General features: G+C 41.1%; 1 protein-coding gene across 1 annotated transcript in view; it reads right to left on the bottom strand.

Annotated features, from left to right (window-relative positions):
- Positions 1–18,769, bottom strand: part of CCDC73 (coiled-coil domain containing 73) — an 80,228-nt gene that overhangs the window by 6,265 nt on the left and 55,194 nt on the right. The window contains exons 11-14 of the mRNA XM_019551020.1: positions 12,821–13,049; positions 12,726–12,742; positions 9,911–11,525; positions 1,335–1,468 (exon numbers count right to left, since the gene is read on the bottom strand). Of these exons, the coding sequence (XP_019406565.1) occupies positions 1,335–1,468; positions 9,911–11,525; positions 12,726–12,742; positions 12,821–13,049 (1,995 nt within the window). The remainder of the gene's footprint in view (positions 1–1,334; positions 1,469–9,910; positions 11,526–12,725; positions 12,743–12,820; positions 13,050–18,769) is intronic.

Raw genomic sequence — 18,769 nt, 5'->3', positions numbered from 1 at the left:
TCCGGGCCTGCCAGGGAGCATGTGGGGTGCCCCCCTGCACCCATCAGGCTTGGCGACTGGTGCCTCCTGGGTCTGGGGGGGGGTAACTGGGGTCCCCCCATGGCCGATCGCCAAGCCAGGGGGACACAGAGGGGTGGGGTCCCCCTACGCACTCAGTGGCAAACCCAGAAGTGGACCTGAAGTACTTCCAGGTGACTTTAAATTTGCTGAGGTAAATGTACTTCCGGATTCGCCACCAAGCCTACAGGGGAGCCCTCCATTCTCCTGTGGGATGCTGCACTTGCCCACCATCACAGCATTCACGAACCGCACCTGGTACCTCAAGGTATGTAGAAAAAAATTTAAAGCTGTGTCTATGGCCAAATCACTGATTCGCTGAATCAGCATTGAATCTTCAGATTTGGATTCGGCCAAATCAAATTGGGGACAGTGATCCGAACCAACAAATCAAATCACTGTCCTCAGTTAGGGCCGAAGCCGAATCGAATACAGCCCGTTTTGCATACCCCTACTAGATACCAATGTAGATATCTTTTTATACCCACACTACAAATCAGATCAACAAAAGCCAGCTGTAACTGACTATCCATACCTTTTGCAATAACTGTTTCCAAGTTGGTTGTAATTCAGAAGTTTAAAAAAATCACCCCCTGAGGTTACATTTCATATTGTGCTTTAGAATTTGTTTCTCTCTCTTCAGACAGGAACCAGACTTAGCCTTTTTGTTCAAGTTCCTCACACACCATTACAAACCACATAGATCTAAAAAATGCAATGTGAACTATGGCTAGTGTCATCTCATGTAACAAGTAGACCCAAGGGAACCACAGGTTTCCTCTTTTAATTTTCTGTTTATACATAGATGTCTGTATATTGACATGGAGAATATTTTGCCTTGTCATTTTCAAACAGTTATTCAAAATCAAATTTTTCTCCTAGTATTTAAAACATACTGAAATACTTCAAAATTCCTTGAAGTTTTCTTCTAAATAGATAGCATGTATTCATGTAAATTAGTAAGCAAATCAGTAAGTAAAGTGAACATAACATGTTTATTCCTACATTGTAGGTGATCATTTTTATTGAGGTACACAATGAACTACCTCTCCCTGTCCTCCCAAAACAGACTGGCTAGCATCTGCTTGATTTATATGCTGTGACTTTTTCCGGCTGTTTTCTATCAACCTTAATTGTGAAAAATGGTGCCATGTTGCCCTCTTGATATTATTTTGGAGATCGACTAGGTCTTAAAGCATCCAGATGCGTACAGTTCTACACATATCTGTGGTATTAGCTCACTAAGGTCTGCTCTGCAATATTTTTAATTGACTTACATGTTCTGTGGGAAAAGAAGAATCATAAAAAGTCTTTGCTATTGCATTCCATTCTTCACTGGGATCTCTCTTGGGGTCTCGGTGGATACTGGAGGTATTCAAAGTGTCAGCAACTCTCTTAATACTGGTAGAATCTGATTGACAAAAAGGAAATGGTAACAACTGCAATTTATTCTCCAGGCACTAATTTTAGAGTGACTAAACTTCTGGTTTATCTCTGATCTTAAGAGCCAAAAGTTTTTGTTTTAAATCACAGAAATTCTGTGTTTTGCTTCTTCATTTCTATTTTATTGTTTTTTCTATACTTTGATCCTATTGCCAGACATTTTTTTCAGAAGGGCTACAAGAAAGATGTTTTATAACAAGTTTCTATTTTATTAAAACACAACTGTTTACCATAATTTCACAAATTTATTACAAAAAGTCCTGATATTAAAATTCAAGCACATTTTTACAAATTATTGACATTGAATATTTTCCCAATCATCATATTGTACAATGTAAATCATAATTGCTAGGTAAAACATTAGTTTCTGGAAGTGACTGACTAATTCTGAATACCAGCTTCTAGTAGCCAGCCAGCCATTAAGTATCTTTATTCTCAAATAAGTATTTGTTATTCTCAGAGAGCTGTGCATTCATAAATCCATTGCCTTAATTGTGGTGCTTAGCATCCTTGGAAAATCAGGTCATTAAGCACTTATGGGGTGCATCTACATATACCATTAAGGTGATACAATAAACTCTGATGCAGTTCATGCCGGAGTTTATTGCTCCCGAGCTCAGTGTTTACATGTGTGCCCAGGACCACAGCAGTTTGATCCAGGGCAGAGCAGACCTGGGCTGCCAGCAAACCGGAGGGGGGTCAGCCCCAGACTCCAGGTAGTAGTGGTGGGTGGCAGAGGGGCTGGCTGGGGCATGAGACTGCCAAAGTGTGGAGCCGTGGCCATTCTACAGGTGCATTTTGGCGCAGCAACTGACTACGCCATAAGATAATACTGTCTTACAGTGTAGTTAATTAATTTACTGCACCCTAATATGGGCACACAGATAGAAAGTGACACTTTACTGCAGAGCTAATTAGTCAACTAGGCAGTAAAGTGCACATGTAGATGCGCACCCATAGTATATGGACATGGACTCAACAAGTAACAATTTGCATCAAGCTCATAATTCCTGATTAAGATATAATGTCCTTTTTGACTTTGATTTAAAGATTTCAAGTAAAAGGAAATCCATCATATACTTGAGGAAAATTGTTTCACTGGTTAATTCCATAATTCTTATACATTTTTGCTTTTTCTTTAGTCTGGATTTCTTTAGCTTAAGCCTTTTTGACCTCACTATGTTTTGTTTACTATATTAAAGAAAGATCTACATTCAGAAATCTACATCTCAGGTAGGTAGATCAGGACAGTGTTCAATCTACTTTTGGATTAAATAAATTGACTGACCTTCACAGATTTCTCAATGAAGTATATTTTCTAGATTGGTCATTCTTGTAGCTCTCTCAACACTTTCACATTCTCTACAACCTTTTGAAACTTGAACACCAGAACTGGAAACGATATACCAGTGATGGTCACACTAATACCATATACCAAACTACCTTCCTTTTTACATTGTTCTGTTTATCCATTTAAGAAACATATTCATGCTTTTATTTAAACAACTGCACAGGAAGCTCATATTTTACTATCTACCATTATCCTTCAGACTCTAGAGTCACTGCAATTTAATATTCTGTTTCTAAATTGTAATTGTGACCTCCATTTCTTTCCCCAACTTTGCATTTTGCTGCATTAAAACATATAATTTAAATAAGTCCAATTTATCAAGTGATTCAGGTTAGTATATACAATTGATCTTTCCCTATTATTGCATGTAATTTCACCAATTTTTGTCATCTGTAATCTTTACCACTAATGATCCTATATTTTCTTTCAAAACACCAATACAAATATATAATAGCACTGGGACAAAAACAAATGGTGGGGAAGGTGCTAGTACAAGGGAGGCTAGGAGACAGTGATCATGAAATGATCCAGTTTGCTATTCAGAGAAAGGTGGGGAGGGTAACTAGCACAGCGCAAAAGCTTGACTTTAGGAAAGCCAACTTTGATGTGCTCAGGACAGTAGTCAGGGAGGCACTTGGAGCCCAGGGGGTAGCTAGTATGGGGGTCCAGGAAAGGTGGTCCTTCCTCAAGGAGGCTATCCCTGGGGCGCAGCAGGATGCAATTCCTCTGCACAGGAAGGCAGGAAAAGGGTCCAAGAAACCTTCATGGCTGAGCATTGTTCTCCTTTGTCCCTGCCCCCTGCATACTGGTGGTGGAAGCAGGGGGCAGGGACAAAGGAGGAGTACACCTACCTGACCAGAGCTACTAGGGATTTGGTGAGGAATGCTAAAGCAGCACTGGAGCTTAGATTAGCTTCAGGGATTAAGGATAACAAAAAGTCCTTCAAGTATATAGGTAGCAAGAAGAAGTCTCGGGGTAACATTGGACCCCCTAGGGGACAGGGCAAGGCAGTTGGTGATGGATGTGCGAGAGAAGGCAGAACTCTTTAACAAGTTCTTTGCCTCCGTGTTCCTGTCTGCTGACAATGGGGTGCTCTCGGGTGACAGCGTAGAGAGGCCCGGGAAGGATGCAAGTCCCCCGACTGTTAGTTCAGACGTAGTTAAGGATTACCTGGAGGGCTTAAATGTGTCCAAGTTGGCGGGCCCAGATGACCTTCATCTGCAGGTGCTGAGGGAATTGGCACGGCTGTTTGAGGACTCCTGGTGCTTGGGCCAGGTCCCTGAGGACTGGAAAAGGGCCAATGTGGTCCCTATTTTCAAGAAGGGGAGGAAGGAAGAGCCTGGCAACTACAGGCCAGTCAGCCTCACTTCCATCCTGGGGAAGGTCTTTGAAAAAATTATCAAGGGCCACATTTGTGAGAGCCCTGCAGGGGAAGTGATGTTGAGGGGTAACCAGCATGGGTTTGTGCAAGCCCGATCCTGCCTGACTAACCTGGTCTTTTTCTGTAACCAGGTAACAAAGAGCTTAGATGTGAAGGTGGAAGTCGATGTCATCTTGGACTTCCAGAAGGCCTTCGACACAGTATCCCACCCAATTCTGATAGGCAAGCTGAGGGACTGCGGCACTGATGAATACACAGTCACATGGGTGGCAAACTGGCTCCAGGGGCAAACCCAGAGGGTGGTGGTGGACGGGTTGATGTCGACCTGGGAGGGTATGGGCAGCAGAGTCCCAGGGCTCAGTCCTTGGGCCAGTGCTGTTCAACATCTTCATTAGCAACCTGGACGAGGGTGTGGAGAGCACCCTGTTCAAGTTCGCTGATGACACCAAGCTGTGGGGTAAAGTGAATACACCAGCAGGCAGGAACTGCATCCAGGCAGATCTGGATAAGTTAGAGAAGTGGGTGGATCTGAACAGGATGCGGTTCAGCAAGGACAAGTTCAGGGTGCTGCACCTGGGGAGCGGGAAGCAGCATTATGGTTATAGATTAGGGGCTGACCCTCTCAGCGGCACAGAGGCAGAGAGGGATCTTGGAGTCAGGACTGACTCCAGGATGAATATGAGTCGCCAATGCGATGAAGCAATAAGCAGAGCCAACCACACCCTGTCCTGCATCAACAGGGTCATCACTAACAGGTCCAGAGAGGTCTTGCTCCCCCTCTATGCGGCGCTGGTCAGGCTGCAGCTGGAATACTGTGTCCAGTTCTGGGTGCCACACTTCAAGAAGGACATGGAGAACCTGGAGAGGGTCCAGAGGAGGGCCACTCGTATGGTTGAGGGCCTCCATGGTCAGCCCTATGAGGAGAGGCTGAGGGACCTGAATCTCTTCAGTCTCCGCAAGAGGAGACTGAGGGGAGGATCTTGTGGCTGCCTACAACCTTATCAGGGGCCACCAGCAGGGACTCGGGGAAAGTCTGTTCACCAGGGCCCCCCTTGGAGTCACCAGGAACAATGGCCACAAGCTGAGGGAGGATAGGTTTAGGTTAGATATTAGGAAGAACCACTTCACTGTAAGGGTGGCCAGAACCTGGAATAGGCTTCCCAGAGACGTGGTGCTCTCACCTTTCCTGGAAATCTTCAAGAGAAGACTGGATAGGCACGTGGCTGGAGTCTTATGACCCTTGCCACCCCCAGTGCTTCTTCCTGCCCATGGCAGGGGGTCAGACTAGATGATCTAAGTCCCTTCCGACTCATTGATTCTATGATTCTATGAAATTCCTGATATGACACAACAGAAGCACCCCATTTCTAATTGCTCTTTTTAATCTATAATTGCTATTTTTATTAGAAGGCTATGAAAAATCACAGGAGCATTAACGAAGCTCTTCACAGCACACATGTGTCTTCCTAACACAATGGGCCCTTGCTTTGATCAGCCTATTTAGAGAAAATCATAATACCACCCAACTTGAGAGTCATGATCGCTTTCTTTCTGGTCCAATGTCTCCTAAATTCATTTTTGGCAAAATGACACAGCTTCAACAAGAGAGGTGTAATGTGTTGCTTCTGCTTCACCAACTCAGAATAGCGTATAGCTAGTGGTTAGGTTAGACTTCTGAATCCCCTACGGAAGAGTCTCCTTATTCTGATTGACTACTATGCTATTATATCAAAGGGGCTGCTGCAAACATCTCCTCCAGCTGCATATTAAAAGAAAAGTGTGAAACCTGCTCAGTTCTTTGAAAGAAAAGGTATAGGCACCTGCCTTCAGACGATGATTCCCAAGCAGATGGAGGTACCTCCCTACAGCCCTGAATAAGATGCCTGGAAGGCAAGATTTAAGATCTATCCTATCTCTCAGCATTTTCCCACTATCGAACTCTACTTCGCTGCCTACTTAGTGTGGGGTTGTCTTGACATCCTGACGTCCAAGTCTCCCCATGCTTTGTAAGCAGATGTGATTAGTCACATTAATCTGAAGTCCTGCTGAAGACAGGGCAGGACGGAACACAGAGGGCTACTTTAATCTGGGTTTATTGTCTCCATTTTAACTGACTCATCAATTTAGACGCATAGAAACTAATTTTATATATATATATATATAAAGAGAGAGAAAAACTAATGTAAGTTTTAGCAGAAGTATTCCACAAACATACGTTTAAGCAGCACTTTGTATCTATGTATATATTGTATAAACTGGGTGCATCTACATGTGTGCTTTGATGCATATCAGCCTATATTAATGCGCATTAAAGCATCACAAAATAACTATTCACTTTCATTAATGCACATTAAAATAAGCTAACGTGCCTTTTTCTAGTGCCACACAATCGAGGTACTAAATTTAGTGCACATTAGCAAAAGTGCATCAATGAACATATAGAGACATGCCCACTATGCATGATATTAATCCAAAGCCAAAAGGCTCATAATTTACTATATAGTTCATTGTGCTGGATCCCAGCAGAGTCAACAGCATTTCAAGCCATAGCGATACCACAGTGTCACACAGTATGTGTGTATACTCCACATACCCCTCTCACACACACACACACAAAGGAATCATGCTAATTAGCCCTTGCATGACTAGAACCAGGTGTTCATGTTATGAGTCCTAGGATCCTCCCAAATTTATATTAAGATGAGGTGCAGGGCCACACTAATCATATGCTACAGGCTGAAAGAATGATAGAGGGATTCTGGGTTAGCTTTTTGGGTTCCATTTGTGATGTTTGCTAGACATTTAAGGCTGGTGAAGAAATAGGAATTATTGGAAATGGGAAAGAAAAGCACAGCTCAGCTGTGGGAATGAAAAGGAAGTTAGTTGGTTTCCAGTATGGAGCATTTGGGGCATCTTTACATATGCTCTGGAGGTAATGGGGAGAGGGGGTTCTTTAATTATAGAAGCTCTTGGGAGCTGCTCTAATTAAAGTGCCTACAGCATCACATGTATTCAGCATCTCACACTCCAAAATGGCGGCAGCTGCATTTTAACTGAAGCTCGTTCAATAAGCTTTAGTTAAAGCACTCCCACTGCCATTTTGAAGCATGGAGACACTGCATACATGTGATGCTGTGGACACTTTATACGAGCAGCTCCCAGGAGCTAATTAGCACTCTCCAGCAGACTCGATTAATCAAGTCTACTCCAACGCACTGTAATTACAGCACATCAGAGCAGATGTCCTGCACATCTACAGGCACCCATGATGCTTTTGACAGGTACATAAGATAGAACAAACAGGGTTTAGGATCCCTCAATAAAATTAATTTTTCCAGGGTAAACCAGTCATTTGTTTTTATCTTCAGAGGGGTATGAGCTTTTGTTTTAGCATTTGACAAAATTGATAGTTGTATAAAAAAGGTCATATGTCTCTGAACCAATTAGTTTCGCCAGCTAAAAATATGTACAGGATTTTTCCCCTGGCTGATTGTCCCAGGCTTTGACGTGCATCAAAACAGGTGTAGGAAGGTTGTTTACTCATTCCACTTGAATGGCACCTACTTCATATTAGACCTTATTGTCCCAGGGGAAAAGTGTCATCTCAGTATATCACAGGTATTTAGGCTGAGATAATGAACTTGTAAATCTGTAGGATTCCAAAATAAAAGGCTTTGTCCTCAAGAAATCCATCTGTTTTTAGCCCAAACAGCCATATTTTGTAAAGTGGGTCCAGATGCCTCCCTTAGGATTCCAGATTCTACTCTTGGGACAGATGTGTAAAACCTAGGCATTGCAGTACCTAACTTCTAGGCAACTGTTCCTATGTACTAAATCCAATACTCCTATTAGAAGAGAAATATCAGACTAACTCAGATTAAGCCATAAACCTATGGTTTATTCCATGAACAATGCATGACACAAAACAGTCATGGAATGATCCACCAGTTCTCCTTGTAGGCCTCCTCTTTAGTCCTCATCCATTCATTCTTCTGTGCAAGGGCCATATAGGACTAATTAAACATTTCTGAATTAACTTTCTGTTACTCAAACATTGAAATATTGGTATAGATCAATGAACAGAATCCAAAATTATACACGTGTGCATGGGTGTGCAGAGGAATGCATATAAGGAACACATGACAACTTATGTGTAACAAGTCTATGTAATCGCATTACCTTATTTCTGTAACTCTAGGTTGTTCTTGCTTCTATTGCCTTACAGTTATCATTGCTCAAGCATGTCAGATCCTATCCATGTCTCTTTCTCTATCTCTCTCTCTCCCCCCCATCTCTTTTTTATGATTGTAAACTTTTTGTGATAGTTATTAAGGGTAGCACTTCAAAAGCACCAAAATATTTTATGGTAAAAGTCAATGGGTCTCAGGCATCTAGATAATTAAGCTGCATTTTAAAAAGAATATCTTAGGTCTTCTTATTTCTTTTCTGGAGCAACCAACACAGTTTTGGTTACTATAAAATCATTATTTTTTCATCAAATATATTAAAGTAATCATAATGTGGAAACAAAAATCCTCTTTCTTATCTTGATAAAGATTATTTTGAGTTTCTGCACTGCATTTCCCAATAAAGTAATCAAAATGTACTACATAAGTTTATTTCAAATTAATTAAATCTATCTGCTTTACTACTTTTTATGTTTTATTAGGAGAGATTTTTAAAAAATGTTTACTCTTCCTGGAATTTGTGCATACATAATATTGCTAGGGAATAATCACCAACTGTGACAGTTGCAATTGAAAAAAAGCCTTTATTTTCCTTTTCCAAAGCTTCAAAGAATACATTTTTCTCCTTTTTCATTTTTGCCATGTTCAGCTGATATTGGGGGTATAATTAATGACATATAGTAAAATAACTGAACTAGTTGGACTCAGTTCTAAAAGGCACTAATTGATCCACAACTGGCATTAAGCGTGCATTGGGTACCTGGAAAGAGTGTGAGACCCTCAACTCTTGTGGAAAAAAAAAATGACAGTTGATTTATGACTCTACCCAGCATCAGGATCACTTACCAAGGATACATATATTCATTGATGATGCATAAATGTTGACAGTGCAGGCAGTGGGTTACAACTACACCACTGCCACCCCTGCTGCCACCAGGTGCTGACTCTGACCAGATTGCAGCCCTGCACCCTGTGGCCAGTGCAGAAATTACACTGCTGCTGCTGGCCACGCCACTGCCGGGCCTTTTTTTTCTGGCTGGGCTGCAGCCCTGTACCCCACCATCAGCACAGAAATCTGGGTTGGCATGTGCCCACCCATGCTCTCTTCTGATGCACTGCCCATGCAGGTATCCATGCTAAGTCTTCACTCTAATGCCTTCATCTCTGAGCAATAAGGCTGATGTTTACTATGAACACAGCTATAAAAATTAAATTACTTGTCATAGCATTTCTCCTGTTCTATAAGGGAAAGGAAGAGATTAATTTATTTGTTCAAATAAATGGATAAACATATAGAGATTGTTTAGATCAGTCCACATAAGAGAATGCCATGTTAGTAGAGAAAATTAAATATCAAAAAGCTTAAGTTTTTTCTCTAATATTATTTAATATTAATTAAACAGAAAATTCCATATTTAAGTATTTTTCCACATTTTTTCTTTACAGTTTAAATTATCAAAGAAACACAATGGAAATAATTATTGCTCTTACCTAGTCCTGTTTCTTTCGTTACAGCATTTCCACTCAAATTATGACACAGTTTTAGAGAAAGTATCTCTTTGTTTTCTGATAGACATAATAGTTTCTCTTTCAAAAGAAAAGGCGCTTTGGAAGTTGAAGCCCCCATTGTTTGACTTTCAACATGATTTACTTTTGACCAAGGACCGAGATCTAAAAACTTTAAGTCTACTGGAGTTTTCTCAGTTTTTTTATCTGAAGTTGAAAGATCAAAGGATGACCTTCCACTTCTGTTTACTAAATCTCCAGATGTCCTTATGGGTAAAGAACATGATTCTTCCAGGTGACCTTCAGCAAATTTCGCTTCTGCAACTGTATTATTTAGTGACTCTTTTTCCTCTTTTAACAATGTATTCTTCACAGCATTATTATCATTAATCATAGAGGATTGTCTTCCTTTAATGTTTGATATCTGGGTATCATTTAATTGATCTTTTTCACAGGAAACGTGTTTACCTGTGGTAATTTTGTTTGTGAAATTTTGTTTATGTACAATTTCAAAATCATCACTCTGGGCTGACCAATTTTTCTCAGTGTTTAAAGGCAAAATCACATCCGTACAAACATGCTTATTTATAGCACTTCCTGTTAGTTCAGTAGTGTCTTGCTCAGGTTGGTCACTTTGTATATCATTCAGTTTTGTCAATGTATCTCGTTTTTCAGTACCTACATTTACATTTTCTATCACAGATACATTAGTAGTATTCTTTTCGTTTGTGTTACAAGAATCTGCACTTGCATTATCAAAAAAAAAGGTAGGTTGAACTGAAGCATCAATTATTGTATTAAAAGTACTGTTTAATATACAATTTCCATTGGTTTTGCTTGCATTTTCATCATTGCATCTCTCTTGAACATCTTTAGGAATCTGTTTAAATGAAAGTGTATCTGAGGAAATGCCACTGGTGCTTCGATTTAACAGTTGATTCTGTTCTGTTTTGCATTGTTTGTCATCTAAATACTTGCCATTGTCCTGTAAACAAAATTTCGGAAATGTTGTCCAATTATTTTCTGTAGCCTGAGACAGGATGGCAAAATTAAATTTGGTTTTAGCTTGTGGAGTGCTTGTGGTATTCTCAGTTGCAGACTCTTTTTCAGTGCCTAGAGCAAAGCTGCACTCTTTGTTAAGTATATCCTTTATAAAGACATCTTTTTCATACTGTGTGGGTGTGATATCTGCCTTATCATTTGTGTTACAAACTAATTCATTTGTAGTACTGCCAGCTGTATGCTTGCTGGAGCCTGTCTGCTGACCTGCATCCTCACTGAAGACACCTGATGCTTCAGTATTGTCTAGGAGCATTTTTCTTATTTCAGCTGGGAGCTTTGTAGGTGAGCAGGGGCTGTCCTGCGCCTTTACTTTTGCATTTACAATGCTTTTCTCCAAGTACATTTTTTCTTTCGCAACCTCTTTGCACCCAGCGACACATACTTCCCAGGTGTATCCTTGATTACTTAAATTAACATCTGTGCAAAAGGTTTTGCTTGGAGAAACCTCTCTTTGTTTTTTTTCACAAGGGCTAATACCCTTATCTTCAATCATACAACAGTTTTCAAGAACTTGTAGATCTAAAAATATGAGAATGTGCTATAATTAGACAAAAAGCTAATGGCTACATAATGCATTATTTTTAAAGTAATAGACAAAATGCAATCCATACCTAGTTGCATATATAGCACATAATTGCATTTTAGTTTTTTATTTTTCTCATGTGAAATAGAGTTGTAATTTTCTCTATCAGAAAGTTCTGGGGGCTCAATTTTGTATTAGGACAATTTACCAAATGTTATGCTTTTTAAACTGAGAACAGTATGCTAACATTGTTTTCCAGTTTAAAAAAAATAGTTATAAATAAATTTAGGCAGGAAACTAGAAGAAGCTTACCATCAAAGAAGAGAAGTTCTGGAACAGTTTACCCAGTTAGAGTACCAGGGGCACAAAAGACTCTATCTACTTCTAAGACAAATACCTCTAAGTTTACAAAAGGGTTAACATGATGACACACCTGCAAAAGTAGGGCCTTGAGGACCTAGGAGGTTCCTCACTGTCCTATGTTCATGTTAACTGTATAGGTTCACTTTAAGTCCTGTCCAACTGAATATTTGTCAAAATAATTGAAAAAAAGTTTAATTTATAACATATATTCATATATTTAATTTTATGTTTTCACTCTGCATATATAACAACATGACTGGTTTACTAGCACAATTGTGTTTATTCATCCTTTTAACCTAAAACTCCCTACATTAAATAAAATTCATCTGCCTAATCTGGGGATTGTGGTCATATCAAACAAATATGTCATTGATTTGTCACGACTGAACAACACAGAAAAGCTAAGGCATGATAGTAATCAGAGAAAGTATTAATTGGAAGTATCTTCCAATGTTATTTCTATTAGACCACAAGAGAGATGATTCAGCAAGTACCTATGAAGATCTTAACAATTTGACTTTCTAATTTTGAAGGCTGGTTTTCATGCCAGGTTCAAAATAAGAAAATATTGTTACAGGGACCTAAAAAATGGGGATGCTGTGGCTGCATACAGAGCTGCAGTATTCCTGGCGTTGTGCATGAGCGTACAGAGAGAAGGGGAGTCTTTGCCTGACAATACTCCTTTACAAGAGCTGGGGACAATCAGAGTTTCTCAGAATACAACCATGTGCCTCACGGTGGTATGCAGAGAACAACATGCTATACCAGCTTAAAGGATGATACAAGATGCAAATACCACTGGTGTGCCAAGCAGCTGTGTAAGAGATTGGGCTTCTACTAAATTTTGTTTACTTTATACAAACTGGCACCTACAGATACCAAGCATTTCAAAATGATCTATACAAGAACACTGATTTAGGGCACTGAATCATGCTCTTGTCATATACTGTCTTTATAAGTATTTATACCTTCAGCAATTATTTTATTTGCCTCTTCAGTACTATCATTATTTCGTTTTGCCTGTACTTTATCAATGTCAGAAGAAAGGCCTACAATATTTTTTACTCCATTTTCTTCTTGTTCATAAATGGTATCATTTTTAATGTAGCTTGCATAATATTCATCTTCTCTCTGACTAGTCTGTATTCTGATGACCTCAGAATGTGCTTCACCATTCTGTCATAAAAAGAAACAATTTTTAACATATTAGTAGGAGATAATGTATATGGATTTCCTACTGAAGTTTAACATAAATTTAACGTAGAAGTCTTGAATCATTTTTTGCTGTTCTGATGTAGAACAGTAATCATTCCTTGGAATTATAAAATTACAGTGTGTAAGTGAGGAAAAAGCAGATTTACAAGCCAGATGCAGCAGAAAAAGTCATTAAATTATTAGGTATTCCAAAGGGGCAACTTCACCTGAAATAAAATCTAACAGATTTTTAAAGGAAAAAGGATGTGAATCAGATTTACTGATTTGGTAACTCATAGAAAGTTAGGTTTCATCATGCAGTCTTTATGACCTGCTCAATAATTAGCGACAGCTGAGAAAGAAGAGAACAACAAATGCAGAATGAAGAGAAGAAATAAATGATATTATGCACATACACTCAAAGATATACCCCAACATACGTAGACATCTAGTATTTGTTCCCTTCACAAAAACATTTTTTGTCTCTTTTCATCTCTGAAATATTGACAGGCATTTCTGTTTACATTTTTTTCCTACAGGCTAGAGCAACATCACCCTATGTCCATTCAACCCAACTCTGTTGATTTTTTTTTCTCTTGGGATCTGCTGCTTGTTTCTCCTTCTCTGAAGTCTCTTCTCATTTTTCATCATATTGTCTTATGTCCCTCCCTCTCTTCTCCCAGTTTGTTGCTTCTGTTCCTCCCTTTCTCTGTATCACCAACCTCAAGCATTCAAAATACACGAGAATGACTTAAAAGCATAAACTTTTTAAAAATGTACATTTGTGTTCTTTGCATTTGCCCTCTGGCTCTGAGAGTTTAGGATATACTTCATATTTTCAAGCTTTTCTCTGGAACCAGAAAGGCTAAAAATTTACTTATTTATGACAGCTGATATTTCAGCAACTGAGACTTTAAATAAAAACACCAACGGCACGTCCAGACAACTGCAGACGTGCGGTTTGTGGCACCTCAGACCCATCTGCAATGCCACATACCACACATGCAGGCATTCCCCACACTGCTACTTTGCAGTGGGGGGAGGGAGTGTTGACCCCAGGAGACCCTGAGGTCACAAACACCCATGCCAAAAGGGGCAGCACACATGGCTGCAGCATATGCCACCCAAAAGTGGAGCCCAGCCAGCCAGAGCCACACTCTGGCTGCTAGCCAGGCTTCCTGCTAGCAGTGTAGCTCCCTGAGACCTCCAGGACCTGAGGCCAGCACAGTTGCTGGCCTCAGCCTCCCCTACCCTACCCAGGTTAACCTGCCACATGCCAGAGTGCACATGGCATGGGCATTCCTCAGGGACAAGTAGGACTGTGCCACCGCCACTTGTCCATGGAGAAACAAATGTCTGCACTCATCTGGATGTGCCCCAAATCTCCAATGGTTTACATACAAACTGTGCAAGACGGTAACACATTCACATTACTCCCTCCTACTGCTTCAGTCCATTGGGCTGGGTCTGTGAAATGAGTTTGTACAAGGAATATTACTATAGCAAGTTGGCATAGGCTTGGTGGGAAAGGACTTGGGCATTTGTACATTTGAAGCGTTTCAAATTCCACTCCAGTTAAGGGGACTTGAAATTTAGACTGCTTCAGGCTATGGACAGGGGATGCAAAAAGGGGTTACTCAGTCCTGTGATTCTGCTTTCCCCAACATGAGGGCTCTCCTGTGCAGTCTCCCAGTTTTGGAGATGGAAAGATATGCAAGATTGCTGAAGATGGCTATGTGCCCTGCCACCAGAACCAGGAGACTGGAAGCCCATCCCCTCTCTACCAACCCAAGAGACCCTGCATCCCCTAGCTGGAAACAGGAAATCAGAGATGGAGAGGCATGAAGAAATCCCTGCTTTCTAACCCTGGGAAAGGCTGAATACAAAGGAGAGTGCTCATTGTCTGTCTGCCCTGCTCTCCTTTCCTCCTCCTGTGGGACACAGAGCCTTATGGGATGTAAGACAACTGAGAAACCTGTTATTCTCTGTACAGCACAGATGTAACTGGAAGTGCTTCAGAATGAAATGCTTTCAACTAATTGCTGGTTTCCTCCAGGGTTATTTTTGGAGCACTTGGCCATTTTTGTAGCACTCCATTGGAGGTATACATCTGTTCACTCCTCTTTTAAGTGCTTCAAAGGCATATGGAGTCCTTCAAATGGTATGTCTGTCCAGGGCCAGAGTATGTGAATCAGTAAGATAAAGCCTCTTAGAAGGAGAGAGAGAATATTATACAAGAAGTAATTTACATACATCAGTCCTGTTTTTACTGTGTTTTGCCTACTTAATTCATTGAAGATACAGGAGCACAAATTTTCAAGTGTGGCTTCCAGTCTTGAGGGACCTAATCTCAGACCTATTTTTTAAAGGTACTCAGTGGGGCTACCTCTCTCAGTAATTTCAAATGAATACTCAGTTCCTCTAAAGATAAGACTCTAAATACGTAAACTTAAGTGATCAAAAATTGACATTTCCAAATCTGGCAGTCATTTTAAAAAACTGGCCTATAACTCTTCACAAAAATATAACCAGACAACACATATGCATCCATAGTGACCTCTGCTTGTAGAGTACATTTCAGACTAAAGAAATTCAAAACCTTTTCCAGCTTCAGTATGTATACACAGGGTTCACAACAATCTGTAGCTAATATACACACAGTAGGTACATCTACACATGTACTTAACTGCAAATAGACTAATTAGTAGGGCTGTGCAAAGCTTCAAATCGCTGATTTGATTCAGAGGAGATTTGGCCCGATTCAGCGGCCGAATCTCCAAATCAGAATTGAATCAAGAGACATTCGATGATTCGGCCATAGACACAGCTTTATGTTTTTTCTGTGTACCTTGAAATACCAAGCGTGGCTTGTGAATACTACAATGGTGGGGCAGATGGAGCATCCCATGGGAGTGCAAGGGAGCTCCCCTGCGTGCTTGGTGGTGGACCCAAAAGGGGACCAGAAGTAGTTCTGGTCCACTTCCAGGTCCATTGCAGAGTGTGTAGGGGACCCCCGCCCCCAGCTCGGCGACTGGTGCTTCCTGGGTCTGGGGGGGACACCTGGGTTCCCCCTGTGACCGATTGCTGAACCGAGGAGGTGCGGGGAGGATCCCCTCCATGTTCAGTGGTGGACCCTGAAGTGGATTGGAAGTACTCTATCCACTCCATCTGTCCCACCATCTCAGCGTTCACGAGCCATGCCTGGTACCTTGAGGTACATAGAAAAAACATAGCAAGCTGTGTCTATAGCCAAATTGCTGATTCTCTGAATCAGGATCGAATCTTCAGATTCAACCAAATCCAGTTGGGACAGTGATCCAAATCAACTAATCGAATCATTGTCCTCCTAACTGGGCCGAATCCAAATCGAATACTGCCCTCTTAAAAATTACATTAGTAGTGGAGTAAAGTATCACCATCTATACCTGCTACACTATCACGCCACAGCAAATTAATTTATGCCATTGTCAGATAGTACTGTCAGGGACAGTACTACTTTACAGTGGAGTAATTAACTGCAGTTAAACACAAGTGTAGATGCTGACCAGAGATATAAATTGAAGCTGGTTAATCCAGGTAGCAGAGGGCCAGACTCCTGTCTGCCACCTAGCCACACTCCTTCCTTCCACCTAGCCACTTTTGGCACCCTCATGCCCCAGCCACCCCCTCCACTGCCTGATGCCACTGACCCCCCATACTCCCTGCCAGCCTAGCCTGGCATAAACTGCTCTGCCCTGACTCAAATTGCTGTTGTCCTGGGTGCATGTGTAGACAGTGTGCCTGGGAGTAGTTTACTCTGGCTCCAACTGCTATGGAGTTGATTGCTTCACATTAACCGCACATGTAGATATACCCAGTACATATATGCAGGGATCACAATGATCTGTAACCATTCATAAGGTGATATGTGGCAGTTATTTAACATGCATAGCTACACACAAAACAGAGTAAACCAGAGGAGAAACATACCATTAAAATAGGGAGGAAGTCAAGATAAATAACATGTAATTACTCAAATTTAAAATTTGTCCAGAACACCAAATCTGACAATGTTACTTTAACGAAACAGCCTTTAATTATTTAATGGCTACAGCTGGAGTCCAGTCATGAAATAGTTTATGCATATGCTTAACTTTGTCCTCTGAGAAATTCAGGGAGTTCAACTGGACTATATACAGGGTGTAAAGTTAAGCATGTGCAGATGTCTTTGGAGGAGTGGGGCCTTAGTCAAAATCTTCAATATTACATCTTTTAAAGTAAGCATCTACAAAATGATTTCTCATATTACATAGGCCACTGACACAGATAAGAAAGCCACTTATTGAATCACCAGTGTTTGTGACTAGCTCCTGTGAGACTTTCTTGGCATTCAACCACTGAAGATATGACTAACCTTCCTTAATTTTTGCTATCTGATTATCTTACAGCTTAAACTTTTATGGCAGTAGGCCATCAGATACTGTAAGACAAGGCCAACATGTGGCACTGATGCCACAAGCTGGTGCAGGCAGCTTCTGTGTGTGGCATGTAGCAGATTGGTAAGGGGTCAGGCAGCACAGTGGCAGATATGGCAGGAAGCAGAAAGCAAAGTAGCAAATTGGGCAGGAAGCACAGGGAAGGAAACATAAACCAGAGCAGCAAATCAGAGAAAGGATGGGGATTGGAGTGGCACTTGATGACTGTGCAAAACTAATTTGTGGTACACTTGGCAAAAACTCCCCCCACTCCTACTGCTATATCTATTTAGAAAAAATTCCAAGAATTTTGGCATTTATAAACATATACTTTAAACATCTATACTTTCAAAAGAGCTCTTACATAAAACATAGAGACATATTAATATATATTATCATAATACAGGTTTTAGTGGATAATTAATAATATGCCCTAACTGTACAATTGAAACATCTTAATTTCACTCAAATAAACAATAATTTTTGGAGCCACAGGACTCTTATAAACATTAATGGAACTTATGCAACAGTATCCCCATGTAATACACTGAAAAACATTGCCTCTCTCAAGTTTAAATCAGTTAGGTGTGGCAGGACGCTTAGGGCACTTGCCACTTCAAGAGCTGAAGCAGCCTGCACAGCATCCTGCAGGTGCAGGCCAAAGCTAAGTGTGGAGTCAGCTGACCCAGGGTGCCTGCAAGTGTGCTAGGGCTGAGTGGAGGAGTCATCTGACTGGAGGAGGGCTGGGCTTAGTTTAAGCCCCATTTAGTTAGAGCAGCCTTTAAGGATCACCTACCTCTTTTCTTCTATGGCAGAAGGTCACGAAGCGGGTGCCATAAAGCTGAACTTATGCCATCTATGGATTCTCCTAAGCCAGTGATGCTCAACCTTTTTGCCCTGCAGGCCAGATGACTGGTGTAGGACCAGTTCACAGGCCAGATCCAGCATGTGGGGTAGGTGTATAGGGTTGGTCACATGTGTGATCTAGCATGATGGCCCAGGCGCACACACTGGCCTGATACCATGCATGGCCTGATTTCACCCATCAGATATGGCCACTCACCAGCTCAGCTCTGCTTGCTGGATCCAGCTGTGTGCTGGCTTGACCCACGTGCTAGATTCAGCCATAGATTTCATAGACATTAGGGCTGGAAGGGACCTCGGGAGATCATCAAGTCCAGCCCCCTGCCCAAAGGGCAGGAAGTCAGCTGGGGTCATAGGATCCCAGCAAGATAAGCATCCAATTTA

Source organism: Crocodylus porosus, unplaced genomic scaffold (genome assembly GCF_001723895.1).
Source record: "Crocodylus porosus isolate Cpor-Errol unplaced genomic scaffold, CroPor_comp1, whole genome shotgun sequence".
Taxonomy (NCBI): Eukaryota; Metazoa; Chordata; order Crocodylia; family Crocodylidae; genus Crocodylus; species Crocodylus porosus.
Note: the sequence above shows the minus strand (reverse complement) of the source record. Positions and strands in the feature narration are given on the sequence as shown.